Source organism: Petaurus breviceps, unplaced genomic scaffold (genome assembly GCF_028583685.1).
Source record: "Petaurus breviceps papuanus isolate PSGF00001 unplaced genomic scaffold, PetGlider_PUasm1.0 185, whole genome shotgun sequence".
Classification (NCBI taxonomy): Eukaryota; Metazoa; Chordata; class Mammalia; order Diprotodontia; family Petauridae; genus Petaurus; species Petaurus breviceps.
In genome coordinates this window covers 15836938-15861967 of record NW_027185797.1, presented here as the reverse complement: position 1 = coordinate 15861967, position 25030 = coordinate 15836938, and the positions used below count along the sequence as shown (strand labels likewise).

Sequence of the window (25030 nt, the reverse complement as noted above, 5' to 3'; positions counted from 1 at the left end):
CAACCATGGGGTTCCTAGACATGAAAAGACTTTTTTGTGGTTTAGAATGATGTGATAGACCCTGAATAGTCCCTTAGTCACTGACTGCAGCCCCATAACAGCAGAAGATGTGGGGTGCTACATTGGATAAAAGAGGCTGCTGGTTGGTGGGTCCCTCTTTAGCAGAGGTTTCCTAGACAACAAGATGTGATGCCATTGAGGAATGGATAGAGGCCATGGAGGTCTCACCAACCTGCTGGCATCCAGTGCTGGGGGAGTTCACCAGACAAGCCTGAGCCAGGGGCTGGTTTTGCCTCTTTCTTTTTTTTTTTCTTTTAGTAGGTCTGCAGTGGTGGTGTCCATGAGAGCAGAGTAGTATCCAGGACAGAGACTCTAAATCAACTGTGGTTGCAGCAACAGTGGAAGGAGATTGGGTGGAAGGAAAGAGTCAGCATCAGAGAGTGAAAGACCACCAGAAAGAAAATTTTGATTGGACGTAAAATATATACTACTTAGCAGCCTTGTAAAAAACTATCTATGTCCCAATGAGACCTGAATACTAACCTCCCAATTGATGGTACAAGTAGTGACAAGTTACTGAACTTTCTTCTAATCATTCTGTAATACACACCATGGTGCTTTATGGTTAGCATTCCCTTTTTTGAGAGAGAATAAACATATTACAGACTTAACTCATATTTGTACATTGATTGCCTTTTTATACACACTCAGCCTTTGAGAAAATCCTAGACTAGGGCCAAAGATTGCCTTACCATAATTAACAACTTTCCACAGGAAGCTGAGCTGAAGAGGATCCTGCTTTCCCTCTCAAGAAATCAGTCTTTCCCAGCAAAGAATCAGGTATAAAATCACATTTCTGGGTATAGAATTAGGGAAGAGAACATGAACCCCGAAACCCTTTCGGTCCCAATGCCATGAAATCCAGCCATCTGTACCTGTAGCTGGTTCACTGCCAGCGTCCCCCAAGCATAGAAGGAAAGCAGTGATCACTAGAAACCAGCATGAGTTCACTAAAAATAAATCATGTTGTCAAGTGTAGTCACTGTATTTGATGTTTTTGCTTAACAGTTTTCAGTAGCTAAACTCAGATTAAATGTAATGAACAACTTTGGTACCAAAGAAGAGATAAGCTCCTTTTTCCTTCTCTTAGCAGAGAGAATAAAGACTAGAGATTAAGAATGTTTCATATTCTGGGAGATGAGGTAATAATTATGTTAGCTGGTTTTTCTTAATAGTGTTTTTTTATGTAAATGGAGATGGTTTATATCAAGATTTAAATGTGTGGCACAAAAGGTATCAACAGAACTTCTAAACAGATAGTTTATGTGTGTCATTTTCATGTTGTTAATCAGCAAACATTTATGAAGTGCCTACTCTGTCCTAGGCATTATGCCCACCATGGGGGTTACAAAGACAGAAACAAGAAAATTCCTCCCCTCAAGGAGCTTACATTTTAACAAGGAAAACCACACATGTACAAATCTCTAAAGTATTGACTTCAATAATTCCATGAATCCGTGACACGGGAATTCCTCCAAAAAAGTGCACATAGCATTCACGGGGGAGCCACAGAATGAGCAGCGGGTCCAGGGCCGAGGTTCTGCTACTAAATTACCTGCCTAAGGACCTCTCTGGGTCTCAGTTTCCTCATCTATTTGGGATTTGGACTAAATGAATTCTCAGCTTCTTTCCAGTCCTAAATCTGCAATTTCATGCCGTGTGACTCTTATCCATGATCTTCCATAAATAATCCTCCACAGAGGGTATAGCTGACATAGTAAACAACAAAGTTATTGCGTGCTACAGTAGGGGGAAAGTCTTCTTCTACACTTGAATGTTATATAGGTACTGACGCAAGGTAAGGTCTGCCTGCAATCTCTCATTCTTGCTAGATAATAATATAACTAACATTAATATAGCATTTACTATATAGCAGGCACTGTGCTAAGCAGTTTGCATCATTATCTCATTTGGTCCTCACGACACCCCAGGGAGGTAGGTGCTATTATTGTCCCCATTTTACAAATTAGGAAACTGAGGCAGATACAGGTTAAATTACTTGCCCTAGGTCACCCAGCTAGTAAGTGTCTGAAGCTGGATTTGAACTCAAGTCTTCCTGACTGCAGGTCCAGCACTCATCCACTGCACCACCTATTTATCCTTGCTCCTAGATGAATGACTTACCCCCTTTTCCCATTGTACATCTCAATGATGATACTTTAAATGCCTTCTCTTGTTTCAAAGTTGTTACCGGTAACATTTAGAGCACACAGGCATCTTTCTCCATTGCCCTCTGCTGGACTTAGGATTTTGATTCTTCAAAAATTGTGATATTCTATGGCTTGAGATCATTTTACATGACTAGAAGATCAGTCATATTGGAAAGTTTGGGTTTTGTTTCAGGGAAAAAGGGGCTATCAGAAGCATTGGTGAGTTTGCCAAATATTACCTGGTCTCGTTGAGAACTCACAATTTATTTCTGGGCCTCATTGGTGATCCATGTTCAAAGCATGTTAGCTATATTACATGATTCGAGCTTTTCTAAGAAGTGAGTGGGTAGCATAATCTAAAGAGAACTATACCTGGAGTCAGGAAGACCTGAGTTCGAATCCAGCCTGAAATACTGGCTAGTTGTGTGATCCTGGGCAAGTCACTTAAACTGTATCTGCCTTAGTTCTTTAACTGTAAAATGAGGATGATGATAGCACCTATCTCCCCAGGTTATTGTGGCAATAAAATGAGATAGTATTTGTGAAAATCCACTTAACATAGTGGCTGGTACATAGTAGACACTTAGTAAACACTTATTTCCTTCCTTTTTTCTTTCCTATAGTCTTCCCTGCAAAGAAATGAATGAGTACTATGAAAGGTTGGGCTGAAAAAAGAGTGATTAGTGGTTTTATCTTAACCTAAAAGATGGTCTCTAATGGAGAGCTGCAGGGATCTGTGCATTGCTTCGTACCATATAATGTTTTTATTATTGATTTGGATGGTATTCTTATCAAATCTACATATAATGCAAAGTTATTACAGCCTACCATATTGGATATCAGTCAGGAGCCAAAAAAATCTAGACAAACTAGAACATAAGTATGAATCTGTCAAGAACAAATAAAATAGGGATAAAAGTAAAATATTGCATTTGGGTTAAAAACATAATTCTACAAGTATGAGAGGCAGGAGACATGGCATGCCCTGGTAGTGTGTTTGGGGTGGGGGTGGGGGAAATGGGGATTTTATTTATTGTTTTAAAATCTGTTAAATCAATGACTCTTCTCTTTACAAGCCATTTCTCATCCTAACACCATCTGGAATATCAACCTTCCCTTGCAGCAAAGAGAAACAATTAAGCAAAACACATCTACTATGGAGACCTTGTCTGACCATGTATATGATATTCTGTGCTAGTAGTCTCCAACCTCGATGCTATATGGGAGACAGACCAAGGAATTTTATTGAACTATAAGCTTGCTATGGCTATTAAATGAACTAATGCAGTGTTATGAGAATTTTTCATTTTCCTTTTATTCAATTTTATGATGCTATTTCTCCTGGGACATTTAGCTAATTGAACCCTGTTTCCTGTTATTATAAACCTCACCTGACTAAAACATGACTTATGTAATAATAGTATTCATGGAAGACTTTTGACATTGCTGAGATAAAGAAACCAAAGGAGAGGAAGAAGGGAATTTAGCATAAGAACTTCCCCGACACCAAACCTTTGGTTCTCTTTCTGACATATATATCACTTCCCCATTGTGACTCCTTTAAAATGCAGGCTTGGAGTTTTCTAAGTACAGGATTTTGAAAACTCAGTGTTTATATCTGTAACTTAGTCTGTTTACTAAATTGTACTAAATTACTTTGTTCAACCTTAATTCAGGGAAGCCTAAAATAAGCCATAAAGATTATGTTAAAAAATTCTCTCTCTGTCACTCCGACAATTTTTTTCTATAAAGCTTTTTTCAGAAACTCCAGTCTTGGTTCAGTGTTGTTTTTCTACTTCCTAATTATGTTTAAACATAATAAAACCTAGGTTTTTACTTTATAATTTCTACATTGTGGTAAGTTTATTCTGTAGTAGAAATCTACCTACCACATGAACTCAAAAAGGAGATATTTCCCCATAACAGAAGTATTGGGCTGGGTTAAGAGAAGCATAGCTTAATTAATCAGAATGTTCCAGTCAGTCCCACTGAACCCTGCCCTGGTCAAGTTAATCTGTAGTGGCATGTTCAATCTGGGGAGCCAAGATTTAGGAAGAACATTGATAAATAGGAGAATGTCAATGGGAGAGCCACCCAGAGAGAGGAGGGCCTCAAGTCTGTGCTGGTAAAAATAATGGCACTTACATAGCTCTTAAAGGTTTGCAAAGTTCAGTATATGTGTTCTCATTTAATGCTCACAACAACACTGGGAGGTAGGGGCTGTTATTTTTGTTTCTTTTTGGATGGGGGAAGGCAGGGCAATTGGGGGTGAGTGATTTGCCCAAGGTGACACGGCTAGTAAGTGTTAAGTGTCTGAGGCGACATTTGAACTCAGGTCCTCCTGACTCCAGGGCCAGTGCTCTATTCACTTCACCACCTTATTGCCCCTAGGGTCTGTTATTATCTCTGTTTTACAGATGATGAAACTGAGGCTTCTCAGGGTCACAGTTATTAAGTGTGAGGGCAGATTGGACCTCACATGACATGTCTCTCCCTCTCTCTCTCTCTCTCTCTCTCGTAAGTGGGGTTATAAAGTTACATCACAGAGTTCACTTGTCTGGGACTGGATCTGAACTCTGATCCTTATGATTCCAAGGCCAGTGCTCTATGCACTGTCCATCAGTCTTCGCCACTATGTCACACAGATGTTCATTCCAGGATTAGGCAGTATTGGAGGGACATGACAACTGTCTTTAAGGATCTGAAGGGCTGTCCTGTGGAAAGGGAATTGCATTTGTTTGGGTTGGCCTTAAAGGGCAGAGCTAGCAGCAATAAAGGAAGCTCAGGCTAAGGAGAGCAATGTCTGTATATTGCCAGTAAATAGCTCTTATTGGTTTTGTGGTTGTTGTTTGGTTGGTTTTGTTTGTTTGTGGTTTATTTTTTTGCTTTTTGGAGGGGGGAAGACAAGGCAATTGGGGTTAAGTGACTTGCCCGAGGTCACCCGGCTAGTTTTTGTGGTAAGTGTCTGAGGTCGGACTTGAACTCAGGTCCTCCTGACTCCAGGGCTGGTGCTCTATTCACTGCGCCACCTAGCCGCCCCCTTCAGGAAACATTTCTTAACACTAAGAGTGGTCCCAAACCAAAAAGGGCTGCTTGGTTGCAAGATAATGGCTTTCCTTTCCTGCAGGTATTCAGGCAGGAGCTGAACGTCCATTTGTTGAGAGGGTGAGCTGTGGGGCTTCTCTTTCATGTAGGGACTGGACTAGACAGGTGGCGAGATCCCTTCTAACTCTGAAATGCCTGGATCTACACACCACACATGAGATTATGTGCATGAGAACCACAGATCGGGTGTTTCAATGTGCTGGTCAGCAACTGCACTGACCCAGCAGCAGATTCCCCAACTGCTGAGACACCGGACTAAGCAGCTGCTTGAACAAATAGCTTCCATTTTCACTTAATTTTTCCTCTATAAAAAACATGTTGTGAGGGAGTCTTTGGAGTAATGTGTTATTAGTAGCACAGGGCATTTCAAGTTAAGTATCTGATCTGGTTTTGGTTTTTCTTTTTGCTGTGATTTCTTTTTGAAAAAAAATTTAATTAAAAAAATGATGTTTATTTTTAGTTTCCATCATTCATTTCCACAAGATTTGGAGTAACGAATTTCCTCCCTGTCTTTTCCCTACCCACTACCCCAAAATAGCGATCCCACTGTATACCCGCTCCCCCAATCTGCTCTCTCCTATGTCTTCCCCCATTCCCCCTCCAACTTTTCAGTAGGGCAAGATGGATCTCCATACCCCAGTGCTGTATATCTTATTTCCCAGTTGCATTTCAATAATAATAATGATGATGATGACAATATTTTTTAAACCTTTGATTTTAAAACTTTGAATTCCATATTCTTTCCTTTCCTCCCTCATCACCCATCCTGACTGGGAAGATAAGCAATTCAATATAGGTTGTACATGTGTAGTTACATAAAACATTTCCATAGTGAATATATTGTGAAAGATTGAATATATTTCCCTCCATCCTATTCCCCCCTTTTGTTCTATTCTCTACTTTGATCCTGTTCCTTTTCAAAAGTATGTGCTTCTAACTACCCTCCCCCCAAACTGCCCTCCCCTCCTCTCATCCCCTTCCCTGCTACTCTCCCGTAGGGCAAGATACCCAATTTAGTGTGTATGTCATCCCCTACCTAAGCCAAATTCAATGAGAGTAAGGTTGACCCATTACCTTTTGCCTTCCTGTTCCTCCCCTCCATTGTAACAGTTATCCCTTGCCTTTTCTATATGAGATAATTTACCCCATTCTGTCTCTTCCCATCTCCTCTCATTATATTTCTCTCTCACCTCTCAATTTCACCTTTTAAATATCATCCCTTCCTATTCAATTAGTTCTGTGCCCTCTGTCTATGTACACTTGCACACATATATACACACTCACACATGTATTCATATGCCCATATACCCTCCTATATACACACATTTATGTATGTATACATTTATATTCCCTTCAACTATTCTCATACTGAGAAAAGTTTCATGTTACAATTATCATTTTTCAGGGCGGCTAGGTGGCACAGTGAATAGAGCACTGACCCTGGAGTCAGGAGGACCTGAGTTCAAAACTGGCCTCAGACATTTAACACAAAATCTAGCCATGTGACATTGGACAAGTCACTTAACCCCAATTGCCCTCCAAAAAGCAAAAAAAGAAAAATTATTATTTTTCCATGTAGGCATGAAAATAGTTCAACTTTGATAAGTTCCTTATAATTTCTTTTCCCTGTTTACCTTCTCATGCTTCTCTTGCTTCTTGTATTTGAATGCCAGAATTTCTATTCAATCCTGTTTTTTTCATCAAGAATGCTTGAAAGTCCTCTATTCCATTGAATGACCATATTTTTCCCTGAAACATGATACTAAATTTTCCTGGGTAGGTGATTCTTGGCTTTAATCCCAGCTTCTATGACCTCCGGAATATCATATTCCAAGCCCTTGGATCCCTCAATGTAGAAGCTTCTAGATCCTGTGTTATCTTGACTGTGTTTCCACAATATTCAAATTGTTTCTTCTTGGCTGCTTGTAATATATTCTCCTTGATCTAGGAATTCTGGAACCTGGCTATAATATTCCTAGGAGTTTTCTTTTTGGGATCTTTTTCAAGAGGTTATAGGTAAATTCTTTCAATTTCTATTTTGCCCTCCAAATATAAAATATCAGGGCAATTTTCCTTGAGAATTTCTTGAAGGATAATTTCTAGGTTGTTTTTTTGATCATGACTTTCAGGTAGTCCAATAATTTTCAGATTATCTCTCCTGGACCTATTTTCCAGGTCAGTGGTTTTTCCAATGAGATATTTCACATTGCCTTCTATTTTTTCATTTGTTTGGATCTGTTTAATACTATTTTGATTTCTCATAAAGTCATTAGCTTCCATTTGCTCCAATCTAATTCTGAAGGAATGATTCTCTTCAGTGAGCTTTTGAAATTCTTTTTCCATCTGGCAAATTTGGTTTTTTAAGGCATTCTTCTCCTCATTGGTTTTTTGGGCCTCTTTTGCCATATGAGTTAATCAATTTTTTAAGGTGTTATTTTCTTCAGTCAGATTGTTGACTCTCTTTTCATGATTTTCTTGCATCATTCTCATTTCTCTTCCCAATTTTTCCTTCACTTCTCTTACTTGGTTTTCAAAATACTTCTTTAGCTCCTCCATGGCCTGTAACTACTTCATATTTTTCTTGGAAGCTTTTGGTGCAGGGGTTCTGACTATGTTGTCTTCCTCCCATTCCATGCTTTGATCCTTTTTGTCCCCAAAAAAGGAATCTAAAGTTGGATTGCTGTGCTTTCTTTGCTTCCTTTGCTTGCTCATGTTGCCACTCAATTACTTGACTTTTGAGCTCTTTGCCACGGTAGAACTCTGCTTCCAGAGGGGAGAGCTTTGTCCCAAATTGCTGGGGTTTTCACAGCTGCTGGAGCTATTAGGAGGGTGCCACCTATGCAGCCCCCACAGACTCTGGCTCACTGGTCACACACCTCAATACCACCACCCAAGACTGTGATCCAGATCCAGGCAGGTTAAAGCAAGAATGATTACCCTCTTAATGTTCACTTGGCCCCCCCTACAATCTGTGGGCCAGGAGCTCTGAAGCAGCCATGTGGAGGTAGCTGCAGGACCACTGCACCTCTGCCACTCCTAGCTCCAGAGGCAGGGGCCAGACCTGCCCCTCCGTCCCCCCCAGTTCCAGAGTTCCACATTGACCTCTCACTTTTTCTTTGGTATTTATGGGTTGATAATTCTGGAAACTGCCACTGCTGCTGGTGACTCGCTCTCCTGAAGTTTGCTCCAGTTGCTGCTGGTTGGGGCTACCCTGGGGCTAAAAGAGCAGGCTCACGTGGGGCTGGTCTTGGCTTCCAGCATATTTTGATGAACCCTTCCTGTCTGCCTGCCAGGCTGCCTTCAATGGGAGATTTGTTTCTCTCTGTCACTTTGTGGGTTTTGTAGCTCTAAAGTTTATTTAGAGTCAAATTTTATAGGTATTTGAGGTGGTTATAGGGGGAGCTCATGGAGATTTCCTGCTTCTTTGCCATCTTGGCTCCACCCTCCCATCTGATCTGTTTTAAAGTGTATTGATGTGAATAGAAAACAAATGATAAGGATGTCATCCTGACATCCCAAATTCAACATGCCAAACTATCTCCCCACCTCTGTCCCACTTCCCAAATTCTCTATTTCTATTGAGGACGTGACAATTACTACAACTACTTTGATTTGAAAGCTTAACATCACCTTGGATTCTTCACTCTCTGTCAGTTGCAATGTCTTTTAATTTTTTTGCTTTTTGGATGGGCAACTGGGGTTAAGTGACTTGCCCAAGGTCACACAGCTACTTTTTGTGTTACGTGTTATGTGTCTGAGACTGGATCCGAACCCAGGTCCTCTTGACTCCAGGGCCAGTTCTCTACTCACTGTTCCACTTAGCTGCCCCAAGTTGCAATATCTTAATGATTCTCCTTCTACACCCTTGCATTTCATCCCCTTCATTCCACTAACATTGCCACTCCGCTAGTTCTGGTCCTCATTTTTTCTTGCCTATACTATTTTAATAGTCTAATTGTGTTTCCTCTGCCTCCAGTCATGGCCCTCTTCTATTTTTTACATTTCTGCTTTAAGAATTTTTTTCCCTTTTCTGTTTTTAAATTTATTTTTATTTATTGCATTAAATATTCTACAAGTATATGCAAAAATTTTTAACAATCACTTTTAAAATTTTTAGTTCCACATTTTCTTGCTCCCTCTTTCCCTTGTCTCCTTCTTGAAAATGCAAACAAGAGAGGCGGCTAGGTGGCACAGTGAGTAAAGCACCAGCCCCAGGGTCAGGAGATCGGGAATTCAGTTTTGGCCTCAGACACTTTACACCCACACAAAAAAACTAGCCATGTAACCTTGGACAAGTTACTTAACCCCAATTGTCCTCCAAAAGTAAAAAAAAAAAATGCAAACAAGATTTTGATTATGCATCTGAAGCCATGCAACATATTTCCAAATTAGTCATGTTACAAAAGAAAACACAACCAAAATAAAACCATAAAAATAAAGACATTTTTAAAACTTATGCTTTATTCTTTATTCACAGTTCATCAGTTCTCTCTCTGGAGGTGAATAGCATTTTTCATCATAGTTCCTGTGGAATTGTCTTGGATCATAATCTTGATCAGAAGAGCTAAGTGTTTCACAGCTAATCATCTCACAACATTGCTGTGACTGTGCACAACGTTCTGGTTCTGCTCATTTCACTTGGCTTCAGTTCACATGAGACTTCCCAAGTTTTTCCGAACCATCCTGCTCATCATGTCTTATAGCATAACAGTACACCATTACAATCATATGCCACAACTTGTTCAGCCTTTCCCAAATGAAGGCATCCCCTCAATTTCCAATTCTTTACCACCACAAAAAGAGTTACTATAAAGATTTTTGTACAGATGGATCTTTCCACTTGTCTTTGATCTCTTTGTGATCCAGATCTAGTAGTGTATTGCTGGGTCAAAGGGCATGCAGTTTTATAGCCATTCAATGCAATTCCAAATTGTTCTCCAGAATGATTGGATTAGTCCACAACTCCAGCAGCACATTTCCTCCAACATTTGTCTTTGTCCTTTCCTATCATTTTAGCCAATCTCACATGTATAAGGTGGCATCTAAAAGTTGTTTCACTTTACATTTCTCTAATCAGGATTGATTTAGAGCACTTTTTCATACGACTATTGATAGCTTTGATTTCTTCTTCTGAAAACTGCCTATTCATATCCTTTGACCATTTATCAACTGAGGAATGGCTCTTATTTTGATAAATTTGGCTCAGTTCCCTATATAACTGAAAAATGACGCCTTTATCAGAGAAACTTGCTGCAAAGTGTCCCCCCCCCCAGTTTCCTGTATTCTTTTTAATTTGGGCGATATTAATTTTGCTTGTGCAAAGTTTTTTAATTTCATGAAATCAAAATTATCTATTTTACTTTCTGAGATCCTCTTTATCTCTTGTTTGGTCATAAACTTTTCCCGAATCCATAGATTCAATAGGTATGTTTTTTTTCTGCTCCCCTAATTTACTTATATCACTGTTTATGTCTATATCATTTATCCATTTTGACCTTATTTTGGTATATGGCATGAGATGTTGGTCTATGCCTAGTTTCTATCAAACTGCTTTCCACTCTTCCCAGCAATTTCTGTCAAATGTTGAGTTATGACCCCCAAAACTTGGGTCTTTGGGTATCAAACACTAGGTTACTATGGTTATTTACTACTGTGTATTGTGTATCCAATTTATTCCATTGATCTACTACTTTATTTCTTAGCCAGTACCAGATAGTTATGATGATTACTACTTTGTAATATAGTTTGAAATCTGGAACTGCCAGTCTGCCTTCCTTAACATTTGTTTTTTTCATTGATTCCCTTGATATTCTTGACCTTTTATTCTTTCAGATGAATTTTATTAATATTTTTTCTAGCTCTATAAAATAATTCTTTGGTAGTTCAATTGGTATAGCACTGAATAAGTATATTAACTTAGGTAGAATTGTCATTTTTATTATATTGGTTCAGCCTACCAATGAGCAATTAATATTTCTCCACTTGTTTAGATCTATCTTTATTTGTGTGAAAAGTGTTTTGTAATTGTGTTCATATAATCCCTGGGTTTATCTTGGCAGGTAAACTCCCAAGTATTTTGTATTGTCTGTCGTTATTTTAAATGGAATTTCTCTTTCTGTCTTTTCCTACTGGATTTTGTTGATAGTATATGGAAAGGCTGATGATTCATGTGGATTTATTTTATATTCTATAAGTCTGCTGAAATTGTTAACTATTTAAAACTAATTTTTAGTTGATTCTCTAGGATTTTCTAAGTATACCATTATATTATCTGCAAATAGTCATAGTTTGTTTCCTCATTACCTATTTTTATTCCTTTGATTTCGTTTTCTTGTCCTATTGCTACTATTTCTAATACAATATTGAACGATAGTGGTGATAATGGACATTCTTGCTTCACTCCTGATCTTATTGGAAGGCTTCAAGTTTATCCCCATTGCAGATAATATTTGTTCTTGGTTTTACATAGATCCTGCTTATCATTTAAAGAAAGTCCTCATTGATTCCTTTGTTTTCCAGTGTTTTTAATAGGAATGGGCATTGCATTTTGTCAAAGGCTTTTTCTGCATCTGTTGATATAATCATAGGAACTTCCTTATTATTCTTATTGACATGGTAAATTATGTTGAGTTTTCCCAATATTGAACTAGCCCTGTACTCCTGGTATAAATCACACCTCATCATAGTATATGATCTTTGTGATTTATTGCTGTAATCTACTTGTTAGTATTTTATTTAAAATTTTCATATTGATATTCATTAAGGAAATTGAATTATGGATTTCCTTAGTCCAATTTTGCTCTCCCTGGTTTAGATATTAAAACCATATATGCGTTATGAAAGGAATTGGATAGCATTCCTTCTTTACCTATTTTTTTTTCCCAAATAGTTGTTAGAGTATTGGTAGTAATTGTTACTTAAATGTTTGGTAGAATTCATTGTGAATCCATCTGATCCTGGGGATTTTTTCTTAGAGAGCTCATTGATGGCTTGTTCAAATTCTCTTTTCTAAAATAGGATTATTTAAGTATCTATTTCTTCTTCTGTTAATCTGGGCAGTTTATATTTTTGTTAACATTCATTCATTTCACTCAGATGATCAGTTTTACTGGCATATAACTGAGCAAAATGTAAACAACATATTATTGGATTTTGGTTTCTAATTCATTCCACTATCCATTTATGCTTTGTGGGTGAATTCATCCCATTCACATTCACATTTATGATTACTAACTGTATGCTTCCCTTCCTCCTATTTCCTTCTGTTTATCCTTTTCTCTTTTTCTCGTTATGCTTCTAACCACCCCTTTTATCTGCCTTACCTTTTATTGCTCCCTGCCTCCCCCTTTCTCTTATACCCTACCCTCCTATTTCCCTATTGAGTAAGATAGATTTCTATTACCAACTGTACACACACACACACACACACGCAAAATCCCCTTTCTAAATCAATTTAGGTGTTAGGTTCAAGCATTTCCTGCTCCCCTTTCCCCCATGTTCCCCTCCACTGTAAAAGGTCTTCCTTGCACATCTTTTATGTAACAAAATTTTCTCCATTCTTCTTCTCCTTTCTGCATTCTCTCAGGGCATCCCTCTTTCTCACCTTTTTTTTTTAATATCATCCCAACACAATGCACTCACTCCCGAACCCTTTCTATGTAGACTCCTTCCAACTGTCTTAGTATTATAAAATTCTTTGAGGATTATAAAATTCATGTATCATATAGAAAGGTACACAGTTTAACCTTATTGAGTCCCTTATGATTTCTCTTTCATGTTTACTTTTATGTTTCTCTTGAGTTTTTATTTGAAAGTCAGATTTTCTATTCAGCTCTGGTCCTTTCACCAGGACTGCATGAAAGCCCCCTGTTTCATCAAATATTTGATTTTTTTTCCCTTGAAGGATTAGTTTTACTGGGTCAGTTATTCTTGATTACAATCTGTTTGTCTGTTTTGTTTTTGCCTTCCAGAATATCGTATTCTAAGCCCTTCATTCTTTTAATGCTAGATTTTGTATGATCCTGGCTGTGACTCCACTATATTTGAATGGTTGCTTTCTGGATGCTTGAGGGATTTTCTTTTACCTAGGGTCTCTGGAATTTGGCTATAATATCCCTGGGAATTTTCATTCAGGGATCTCTTTTAGGTAGTGATGGGTGGATTCTTTCAATTTCCTTCTATCTTATCTTCTGTTTCTAGTATGCCAGGTTAGTTTTCCTTGATAATTTCTTGAAATATGATATCTGGGCTATTTTATCATAGCTTTCAAGTAATCCAATAATTCTTAAATATCTCTCCTTGATCTATTTTCCAGGCAATTGTTTTTCCAATGAGTTATTTCACATCTAAATTTTTTTCTTCACTTTTATTGTTTCTTTATGATTCTCGTAGTCATTAGCTTTCACTTACCCAATTCTAATTTTTAAGAAATTTTTTCAGTGACCTTTTGAACCCCTTCCCTTGTCCAATTCTGCTTTGTAAAGAGTTATTTTCAGCAGTGAATATTTGTACCTCTTTTGTTATTTGACCAATTGTTTTTTTGTAACTCTTACCAAGCTGTTAATTTTCTTTTCATAATTTCCTTTGTTTTTATTTTTTAACCTATTTTTTTCCTCTACCACTCTTATTTGATTTTGAAAATAATATTTTAGGGGCGGCCAGGTAGCACAGCAAGTAAGAGCACCAGCTCCAGTGTCGGGATGACCTGGAGATCGAATCCCGGGCTCAGACACTGAGCACCCACCCAGAAACACCTGGCCATGTAACCTTGAGCAAGTTACTTAACCCCAATTGCTTAGGGGAGGCCAGGTGGCTCAGTGAGTAAGAGCACTGGCTCCAGTGTCGGGATGACCTGGGATCGAATCCGGGCTCAGACACTCAGTACCACACCCAGAAATAACTGGCTGTGTAACCTTGAGCAAGTTACTTAGCCCCAATTGCTTTAAAAAAAAATATGCATATATATATTTTAAGCTCTTCCAAGAATTCTCCTTGGGCTTGTATCCAATTCACATTTTTCTCTGAAGTTTTGCTTGTAGCTGTTTTGGTTTCATTATCTTCTTCTGGGTTTGTGTCTTGATATTCCCTGTCACTATAGTAGCTTTTTATGGTCAGGGTCTCTTTCCTGTAGTCCTACCTCTGATCAGACTAGGGCTACATTACCTTCTTCCTGTGGTCCAGCTCTGACTAGATTGGGGCCACAGTGAAAAGTTAAAACCATTAAGATTCTCCTCCTTCAGGGGCTCTTGTTGCCTATAAAATACAATGCAAACTCCTTAGCCTGGCCATGTAGAATTTCCAGAATAGAAGCCTTAGCATTATGCTCTAACTTGACATGTATACCCTTCCTAGACTCTGCTCCAGACTAGAAGTGTCAAACATATGGCCCACAACATTACTGAGTTCATTCAGAAATGGATTAAAATGTAATTGGCAAATATTTAATAAATAAATGAAAATACAATAAAATATAGATAATATTACATTTTAAATCTGCCAATATGTGGCCAGCAGAGAACCTTGTGCAGAGCTTTGTGGTCCCCTATTTCAATTTGAGTTTGATACCACTTTGCTAGACCAGGAATTATCAAACTTTTTGATCTCAGGGCCCCTTTAACCCCATCCCCTAAAGTTCTTTTGTTTACCAATATCTACTGCATTAGAAATTAAAGTATTTTAGTATTATTATGCAAATAATTTTTATCTCACAGTTACCCTGAGTCTTGGGGACCACATTTGAGAACCACTGTCCTAGACACAGTGAATGACTCATTATTACCCAAATTCAATATGGTTTGCTCAAGGTGTTCATCCGTACGTGGAATGCATGAACTTCCTTGACTCTGCATCTGAGAGGGATCTTGTCTTCCTTCAAAATCCACCTCAGGAAAAATTAGAAAAATAGCTGGAATATATTTATTTCGTTTTAAAGCTTGCAAAGCACTTGTCTACATCATCTCATTTGATCCTCATGAGCTTGTGAAATAGATACTCCTGTAGGCATTTCCATTCCCACTTTATAGATGAGGAAACTGAAACTCAGGGAAGTGAAGTGTTTTCCTTTCCCATGGTTACACAGCCAATGGGAGCTGGAGCCAGGATTTCTTCCTGATTTCATATACAGGGTTCTTTTTGTTCCACTGTATGTCCTCTCCACCAAATACTTTTCCTGACTGAATGACAGGTTTAAGTATTCTCAAATTTTCTTAGGGCATTTTATCCGTCTCATTTTTGCCCTTCATATGCCTGCTTTGTACCATATATATATGACAAAAGATGCTGAATATACATTAAATTTAAAGTTTTGCACAAAGTCAAATGCAACCAAAATTAGAAGGTAAGCAGAAAGCTGAGAAACAATTTTTACTACTAGTTTTTCTACTAAAGGCCTCATTTCTAAAATATATAGAAAACGGAGTCAAATTTATAAGAATACAAGTCACTTCCCAATTGAGAAATAGTCAAAGGATATGAACAGGTAATTTTCAGATGATGAAATTAAAGCTATCTATAATCATGAAAAAATGCTCTAAATCACTATTGATTAGAGAAATGCAACTTAAAATAACTCTGAGGTACTACCGCACACCTATCAGATTAGCTAATATGACAAAAAAAAGAAAATGATAAATGTTGGAGAATATGGAAAATTGGAATACTAAAACATTTTTGGTGGAGTTGTGAACTGATTCAGCCACTCTGGAAAACAATTTGGAATTATGCCTAAAGGGCTATAAAACTGTGCATACCCTTTGACCCAGCTATACCACTATTAAGTCTGCATCCCAAAGAGATAAAATATTTACAGCAGCTCTTTTTTGTGGTGGCAAAGAACTGGAAATTGAAGGGATGTCCATCAGTTGGGGAATGGCTGAACAAGTTGAAGTATGTGAATTTAATGGAATACTGTTGTCCTATTAGAAATGATGAGCAGACTTCAGAAAAACCTGAAAAGACTTAAATGAACTGATGCTGAGCGAAGTGGGCAGAGCAGGGAGAACATTGTACATAGTAACAGCAACATTGATAATCAACATTTGATAGACTTTTTTCAGCAATACAATGATCTAAGACAATTCCAGAAGACTCATGATGGAAAATGCTATCCACATCCAGAGAAAGAGCTATGGAGTCTGAATGTAGAATGAAGCAGAATATTTTCTTTTTTTCTTTCTTGTGGTTTTACTCTTTTGTTTTGATTCTTCTTTCACAACATGACTAAGGTGGAAATGTTTCATATGATTGTACATGTATAGCCTATATCAGGTTGCTTGCTGTCTTGGAGAGAGGGGAGTGCAGGGATGGAGGGAAGGAGAAAAAAGAATTGGAATTCAAGATCTTATAAAAGTGAATGTTGAGGGGCCGCCAGGTGGCACAGTAAGAGCACTGGAGTCGGGAGACCCAGGATTGGTTCTGGCCTCAGATACTTAACACCCACACAAAAATACTGGCCATGTAACCTTGAGCAAGTTACTTAACCCCAATTGCTTAAAAAAAAAAAAGTGAATGTTGAAAACTAAAAAAAATAATTTTTAACAGGAAAAAAAATGTTGCTGAATATACAGCAGAGTTTGGAGTTAGGAAGACCTGGGGTCATATTCAGCCTCAGGCCCGTACCGTGAGCTTATTTCCTCATAAATAATAGAATCTGCTTCACAGGCTGTTGTGAGGATGAAATAGATGTACACGGAGCCCTGATCTTGTGCCGTGGTGATATCTTCCTCCACTTTGAGAGGAGACCGTCATTGTTTTTCTTTCTATTTCCAGAACCTAGCTATTCTGCACACATATTAGGCACTTAATGTTTGTCACATTCATTGAGTTGAAGGTCCATTTGTTTAACTGCTTCTTCATTTATCTCTTTTATTAAATCATTTAAATATAAAATTGAGATACAAGGCCCTTAAAGAAAACAGTTTGGGAGAGCAGGATGTGGCTACATTTAATTTGCAAATTGGTAAATTTAGATGAAATATGCTAAAAACTAATTGACCCGTTTGAGCTCGAGAGTAGTCAATCACAAAAAACAAATTTTATAAACTTATCAATTTGGAATATCCTTGCTGGAGTAAGTTGACTTTTGGCAAATCCTTATATTGTCAGTGAAGAGGTGTTTGTAGGCATTTGAAGCCACCTTGTGAATAGATTAAGAACAGGGCTGGCTGTCTCAAATCCAGATATTGGCCATCTCTGAAACCCTCAAGGCAACAGGCAAGTGACGCTAATCAATATCCAAACAGTAAAGGATGCCAGCCCAAAGGCCTGCAATTGTGTGAAGGTCAACCGTCATTAACAAGCCCAGGAATTGCAGCATGAAGAAGGCCCACAAGACTCTTTGAAAAGCCAACTGCTATACAGATTTAATGTTTCTATATCCTCTAAGAATGATGTGAGTATCATTGTAAAGTTAGGTGGAAATAGGCTACATGGGATGTTTTATATGTGTTTCTCACATCCAGCCATGATACCTGTCCCCATTCCTCATACCAAGCCAGATCAACCAACAATCTGATGGCTAACTGACATTTACCTAGGCTAGTCTCTAGCCTATCAAGAGCTTGTAATTGAAACCTTTCAGACTTGGAAAAACCTTGAACTCTGCTGCATAGCTTTGGAGGACTGAGGCTCATCTCAGTCAGGATGCCATATTGAATAGGGCTTTCTTAAGAGTTCTCAAAGAAATGCTCTTAACAGGAACAATCCAAGCATCAGGCATTAAAACAAATTTCTATTAGTTAATTTAAATGAAATTACATTTTTGCTTCTGGCTAATTTGCCACAAGGCCATACTTGATAGCTTTAAAAATATTAGTGAAACCACACATTTGGAGTAGGGTAAACTCTTTCAATCTTTCCATTTATAACTGTAATCAAATGACCAAAAAGGCCAAAGCCAAACACTGGACAAGATGGGAGAAAACAGGCACATGTGTTATTGGTGGAGTTCTGAATGTGTCTAGCCATTTGAGAAAATGAAACCACATCCAGTTACTAAACTGTGCATAATTTGACAGAGGAATGCCATTAGAAGATAGCCCAGTGACATCAGACAACATTGTTTGTTAAAGTTTTTTGGTGAACAAATTTTAAGTGTAAATAAAACACTACTGTGCCACAGGATGGAAGATGTTTTAAAAGAAACCTAGGAAGAGGTGTTATGAGCTGATGCCGTGTGGTGAACTAATTCCAAATAACTGTTGTAAAAATGAACGACTGAAAATTTAACACTGCCCAACTCTGAGGGACCAACTACCATTTACCATTTCAGAGTACCTAGGATGAAGAATGTCACAAGCAACATGGGGATGTTTTACTTGTTCATGCATGCTAATTGGAAGTCTTTTTCATTTTCAGTATGTGGCAATGAAAATAAAAGCTTTATTTTAGAAACACTTTTGCATGAGCCTTTCCTTCTATCTAGGCCAACTAATCTATAGATAGAATATTTTCATCCAGGAATCTCTTCCAAATAAACTAGACTCAAGTATGTAAAGTATTTTATATCCAGTACCTGTGATTTCTAAGCATTTGATGACTTCCAGAAGCATACATGAACTAAATCTTCTCATTCTCTTTGCAGGCTCCCTTTCCCTGAAGGCATATATAATGAAAACACTGATCAAGGCTTTTGAAAACTGGGGTTTATCCAAGAAACAATTTTATGGAAGCCCACAATAGTCACATCCCAGGGTTGGGTTTGCAATATCCCTGTGAAATATCTGACCACCTTCCATTTAGCAAACGATTTCACACAGGACAACTTTGAATGCAGTTACTTAAAATCAATTACTACAAACTACAATTTATGTATCACCTTAACAACTTGACCCTAAGTAGCCTGGAATTACATCTAATCTCTCAGAGCTTCTCCCAGCAAGGAGCTCCAACCATCAAAATCAATCATCTCAGGACTTGAACATGGGTCTTTTATCCAAGGCCAACTCTATATGCTCTTTTTTATAATCACAAAAACGTAACTTCTGGTGCCAATTCCAAGATGACCCTCTAATCTATTGGGGAAAAAAAATCCATTCAAATAATAAAATCAGAATGGGAATACATATTATCCCCCCCCCCCCAACAATACATTTCTGAGGCTTTCCTTTGGTGGGATCCTGTTACAGACTAAGTTTCCACTTAGGGTCATAAATTGAATTAGAGTGGCAGCATGTTGCCATAATTATCTCCGGAAGTTTAGGTTGCACATACACCTGCCCATCAGCTAAATCTGCATAACAAGTGAATATTAGTGTTCTTCAAAGATCTGGCTCCAAAGCTTTAAGTTTTCCACAATTACTGCCCTTTGTTAACCCTTATTACCTGATAACCCCTTCACAATACCTACATTTTGGACACACTGATGACAACATAACATTGTCATAAATGTTGTTTATTAAACATTTAAGTTTACAAACTAATGTGTACCAATTAGCGGTATCGATGTAGTTGCAGAGTATTGCGCCTTCTCCAAGCAGCACGACGAGATCCTCCAATGGTATGGTGGAATTTGTGACCCTTTCCAAGACCCCGGCTCTTCCGGCCAGCTGAGGTAAGCCCTCGCATCTCTCTGTGTTTGTGCACTGGCTTGGTGATCCATTGAGTGTCGGGGTTTCGTCTGATAGCTTTATGGAATGGGTCAATAAGAATAACCTCAAAGAATTTGTAGGTTGAATCTTCACCCACCCAGTAGGAGTTCAAGACTCTTAGGGCCCCACAGTGACGGCCAGCACGTTCCTAGAATGGAAGAAGTGGATGTTAAAAATCTAATTCCTATATTTTTACTGGAGATGTTTACAAAGACAAGCCAAAGAGTTAAGACAGTGCATTCTAATGCCTTGCAAAAAATAACCAAAGCACACAGACAGCCCAGAACATACTATTCAAGCAATACCTGCATACTAAGTACACATAACCAGTAATAGAAGGTCCTAGAGAAGAGTGTGGCTTGTTCTTCCATCACAGCACTTAGCGGCAATAACTGCTTAATTAATGTCTACTGAAGTAACTGGAATTGTGCTCAGGGAGGCAGGGCATGCGAAAGCACCATCACACTGCTGCAAGACCTTTCAAAAGTGTCACGGGAAAGGGATGTAAACCAAGACATCAAAATTATCTGGAATAATCTTTCCACACCATCAAAAAAAAGGTGCCATAAGATCATAAGATTTGGAAACACTTTTAGGAGTAGTCTAATCCAACTGCTGGGAACTGAAGCTGCTCCAGCAGTCATCTGGCCCCCACTGCTTTCCTGGTCTCCTCCAAGTCTAAGCTTACACCCCAATTTGTACAGGAAGCCTTTCCCAGGATTATTTGACAGTTGAGGAAACTGAGGCAAGGGAAAATTAAATGACTTGTCCACAGAGATAGAAGTGTCTGAGGCCAGATTTGAACCCTGATCTTCCTGACCCCAGGCGAAGAGCTCCATCCTCCATCCCCTACCTACCTGTCTCTAGGTTCCCTGACCCTTAGAAAACCTGACTTAAAGTCACAAAATACATCTGCGATTATCTAGGGATTGTCAATGAAACTTACCCAAAGTCTAAGCTTGGTCAATGCTAAGCTTTACTTTACTGAGGGACTTGGTTTGAACTTAGTTCCTAACATTTAGGGGTGTGACCCTGGGTCATCTAAATCTTATTTTCTTGCCATCACTCCTCCCTCTTCCTCCTTTCAGGTGGGGAAAATCAAATCAACACTATTATTGCTGGGGAAAAAAGGTGGGTTATTTGACTCTACCTGCTTCTCTCAATTTAAAAATCCCTTTTCTGGCCCACATGTCCACTAAACTCATTTTCAATGTAAGCTCCTTGAGGGCAGGACTGATTTGTTGTGTTATCGCCAGTGCTTAGTACAAAATTTAATATTTATTAATGTCTTAAAGAGTTTGCTGAGTGCAGTTCACAAGCTGACAAAACCAGGCCGTGTAGGGAAAACTAGTGAAGCTATTAAGTGTGTATGGTGATAGTGAGTTTTATAGGCCTAGAACAAATGCCTATTAATCATCATTCCAAAGACAAGCCAAAGAGTAAGAGAGTGCATTCTAATGCCTTGCAAAAAATAACCAAAGCACACAGACAGCCCAGAACATACTATTCAAGCAATACCTGCATACTAAGTACACACAACCAGTAATAGAAGGTCCTAGAGAAACTCTTTCCAATCTAAAACAAACTTTTTGGAGTATAATCTGTTTTTAACTCTTAGCAATCAAACTATAATTTATACGAAGTGCCTAAAGAATAAGTCTCTACCTCTTCCCTCAAGCACTTTACCACCACATAGGACAATCTAAGGCTATGGTCAGAATTAATTTCTAACAGATTTCTGCAGTTGAATTAGTTTTGCTTTTGCAAAGTGCTGGTTCAAGTCTTAAATTAAGGACTGTGATATTTGGTGAGTTCCCACTCCTGAACTTATGAGTAAATTAGAGATGTGCCTTTAACTCTTCAAGTTCCAGCTGACCCTATCATGCATTAATAATCTTTCCACAGCAACATTTATGCCAACTAGACTAATGTTAACGTTTAACACAAATAGCAGTTTATGTCTTCTCAACAAGTATATAAGCACTATTAAGCATCTCCTATGTGCTGAGCACTAGGGATGCAAAGAGAAAACAAAATGTCCTGCCTTCAAGCTCAATCTAACGAGACAGCTATCTATCACAAGCTACCTACAGGATAAAATGATAATCAACAAAGGAAAGACCCTAGGTACACACCTTTTCTCAGGAAAACCTAAGGGTTTCTCAAACTTTTTGGTGACATGTTTAAACCCCTTAGCAGTCTGGTGAAGCTTTAAGAGGCCTCAGAATGTTTTACTGCCCACATTTCTGCCAAACTTAAGTAGAGGTTGCTGAAAATAAAGATTTAATTCTCTCCCTCATCCAATTCACTGGCCCTAAATTAAGCACCTTTGGCCTGATCAGTAATGCCCTTACACTATCCTTCAGCACCCACATTCCACAGCATTTCCCTTGAAGGATATTTTAATGGCAATTTTAGCTGAGCTTGTTGAAAATGCCCTGTAAAAAAGCCAGTCAGAGCCCCGTAGGCGCACAAGCCCATGCCCAGAGCTCAGACCTCTGCTGAACAGATCGCTCCTCATCATAGTCAGCCATATCCCGCCTCATCCCTAAAGGACCAGTTTAAAAGGGCAGAGAAGTCTTACTTCTGCCACAGACTGCAGGCTCCTGGCAAACTTGAGCTGATTGACTCCGTGATGCACAGGTTTGCCGTAGGTGGCACCCTTGGGGACCGGGCGCTTTCGCCCCCCGCGGCGGACACGAATTCGGTAGATGACATAACCTGAAAGGAACACAAGCGTCAGGTCCGAGGGGCCCTAACCCTCCCCCCTCCCGGCGTGCTCGCGGCTTCCCGTACAAACGGTAAAGCGAGGCCGCATTGTGACTCGGCGGGAGTTCTTGAGCTTCGGGAGAGCGGCGAGCGCACCCCTGCCGAGGGCACCTAGGCAGTGACCGCAGCGACGCAAGGCCGCCCCCCTGCCCCCGACTCCGTGCATGGACTCCCTGGGCTCCAAGCTCAAAAACACCATGCTCCCTGCCTACGCGCTCTCCACCTTAGTGCAGCGACAAGGCCAGGTGAGCCCCGCCCCGCCCTCCTGCCCGCGCCCGCACCCCCACCTTGCTTAGCCTTGTAGCCCAGCCGCCGGGCTTTGTCGGGCCGGGTGGGCCGGGGCGCTCGGTGCAGCGCCGACAGCTGCCGGTACTGCCAACAGCGCACGCGCAGCAGGAACCGCATGACATCCGACTGCTTCTTCCTCCACAGCTCCTGGATGTACTTGTAGGCCCCCATCCTGCCTCGCGCCTAGCCTGCAAGATAGCGCGCCCGCCTCACCACCGCGTCCTCGGGAAGCTCGCCGGCGCAGGGCCCCGGTCGGCCCGGCGGCGTCCCCCCTCCGGCGCCGGCCTGGCCTCTTCCCGCCCCCCCCAGGGCCTCCTCTCCCCGCTCCCGCTATCCCGGGCCCGGGCCCCGGTCAGGCCCCGCATCGCGCGGCACACGGGCCGAGGCTCCCGGGCGCATAGGGCCCGGGCTCGGATGGCCCCAGCAAAGGGCAGATTAGGGGCGGATGGCCCTAACGAGGAAGACACTGCCTACCTGCCTTGATGGCTGCCGCCGACCGGAAAGGAAGAGTCCGCCTTCCCACAATCCTTTATGGGCTCTTCCTCTCCTCATAACCTCTTTCCGGCTCAGGCACCGGACGGGCGCACAGCCTCATGGGAATCGTAGTCCTTCCGGCCGGCAGCCTAGCAGCCTCGGAAGGGGGCGGGACGGAGGCTCGGCTTACGCGAAGGGGAGGAGCCGGGGCTTGGCAGTGCCTGCCGTGGAAGCTCCTCTGCCTCTTGGGAGCCCCTCGCTGCCCATGCGCTGCTGTTTTCTCTCTGGTCGGAGGACGCTCGGCGCCGCTCCAGAGGGGCAGTTGGGAGCCTAACCTACGGATCCCGCTAGGGCGGGGGAGGGGCAGGGGAGCACGGACTGCGCTGGCGAGAGGGCGCGAGGGCGCGTGCGCGGCTTCCCCGGCTCGGCCCCTCTCTGGGCAGGTAACAAGCGGAGCAGAGCTGGCTTCCCTCGGCCTGTAGGCGGGGAGGGTAGAGGACCCTTCTCCCTTGTTGGGGCAGGGCGAGCATCGCTTCCTCTGCCTCATCCCCATCCTCACCTCGGGAGGACCGGGGTTGGGGGAGCGGGGAGTGGGGGGAGGGAGGTGCGAAGCGCTTTGATTGAATCATGACCCTACTGGGCCACCATGTATAGCAGCCCCCACCCCCGCCCGAGGGGTTCTTCCCGCACCTCCCTCCCCCTGGGCTAGGGGCTGGGGGCGGGGCACTCCCAGTTGCCTGGGAAACCCATCCTTCCTGTGGAGTGGCTGTGCTAGTCCTGGTGGTTTCCCGGGAAACCCCCCTTACCCTGCAGTGGAGCGCCTACTGCGCGGGCTTGGGTTCAAGTCCCGGCTCCGCCTCCAGACTCCTCGTGACCTTGGGAAAGTCTAGTTTTTCAGGTCAGTGGCAAGGGCAGCGCCGGGCCTGGAGTAAGCGGGACGCTCCAGCAGTGGGACCCTGGGCAGACCCCTTCCCCCTGCCCGCCACAGGTTCCCCATCCCTGAAATGGGGACAGTAAGAGCTCCTCCCCCGCGGGGGGCTGTGAGGATCACGTGAAATAAGGACACAATGCTTATCCTCAGCTAGGACCTTCCTGGGACGGGGTGGCCTGAAGGATGCTCGTGGTCGCAGCCCAGAGCCTGCCCCTTGTTTGGGATCGTGGGGTTACAGGCGGGGGACGTGTCCCGGACGGCAGAAGTTTATTTTCACATGATTTCTACGCGCACACACCGGGGACAGTTTCCCCATAAAAGAACGATTCTCGGTCCGCGGTTGGCGTGTCTTTTGTTTCCTGGGCACGTGAAGCCCAGGGCGGGGGTCAGCGTTGCATGAGAAGGGCTGGGTGCCTTGGGCCCGCAGCCCTCCCAGGGGCTTGGGGTTACCAACGGTATGGGCAGCAGGATTAGCATCGGGAAGCGTGTGCGCGCGCGTGTGTGTGGAGGGGTCGGCCGTCCTGTGGGTGTGTGTGCGCGCGCGTGTGTGTGGTGTGGGTGAGTGTGTGTGTGTGGCGGGGGGTTGGTTGGAGGGGTCGGCCGTCCTGTGGGTGTCTGTGTGAGTGTGTGTGTGTGTGGCGGGGGGTTGGTTGGAGGGGTCGGCCGTC

General features: G+C 41.4%; 2 protein-coding genes across 4 annotated transcripts in view; one reads left to right on the top strand and one right to left on the bottom strand.

The window, feature by feature from the left end:
* Positions 1–18940: 18940 nt before the first annotated feature.
* Positions 18941–25030, bottom strand: part of RPL15 (ribosomal protein L15) — a 431201-nt gene continuing 425111 nt past the window's right edge. Inside the window, exons 2-6 of one of the 2 annotated variants that reach the window (XM_069088484.1) lie at positions 23432–23480; positions 22957–23145; positions 22485–22621; positions 19998–20048; positions 18941–19936 (exon numbers count right to left, since the gene is read on the bottom strand). In XM_069088484.1, the coding sequence (XP_068944585.1) occupies positions 19631–19936; positions 19998–20048; positions 22485–22621; positions 22957–23128 (666 nt within the window). In that variant the 5' untranslated portion in view covers positions 23129–23145; positions 23432–23480 and the 3' untranslated portion in view covers positions 18941–19630. Of the gene's footprint in view, positions 20049–22484; positions 22622–22956; positions 23146–23431; positions 23481–25030 lie in introns of both variants that reach the window. The other variant, XM_069088485.1, reaches the window with a different exon arrangement.
* NKIRAS1 (NFKB inhibitor interacting Ras like 1) overlaps positions 23546–25030 on the top strand; it is a 9924-nt gene continuing 8439 nt past the window's right edge. The window contains exon 1 of one of the 2 annotated variants that reach the window (XM_069088481.1): positions 23546–23874. In XM_069088481.1, coding sequence (XP_068944582.1) covers positions 23551–23874 — 324 coding nt within the window. In that variant the 5' untranslated portion in view covers positions 23546–23550. Of the gene's footprint in view, positions 23875–24106; positions 24330–25030 lie in introns of those variants that run through there. The other variant, XM_069088482.1, reaches the window with a different exon arrangement.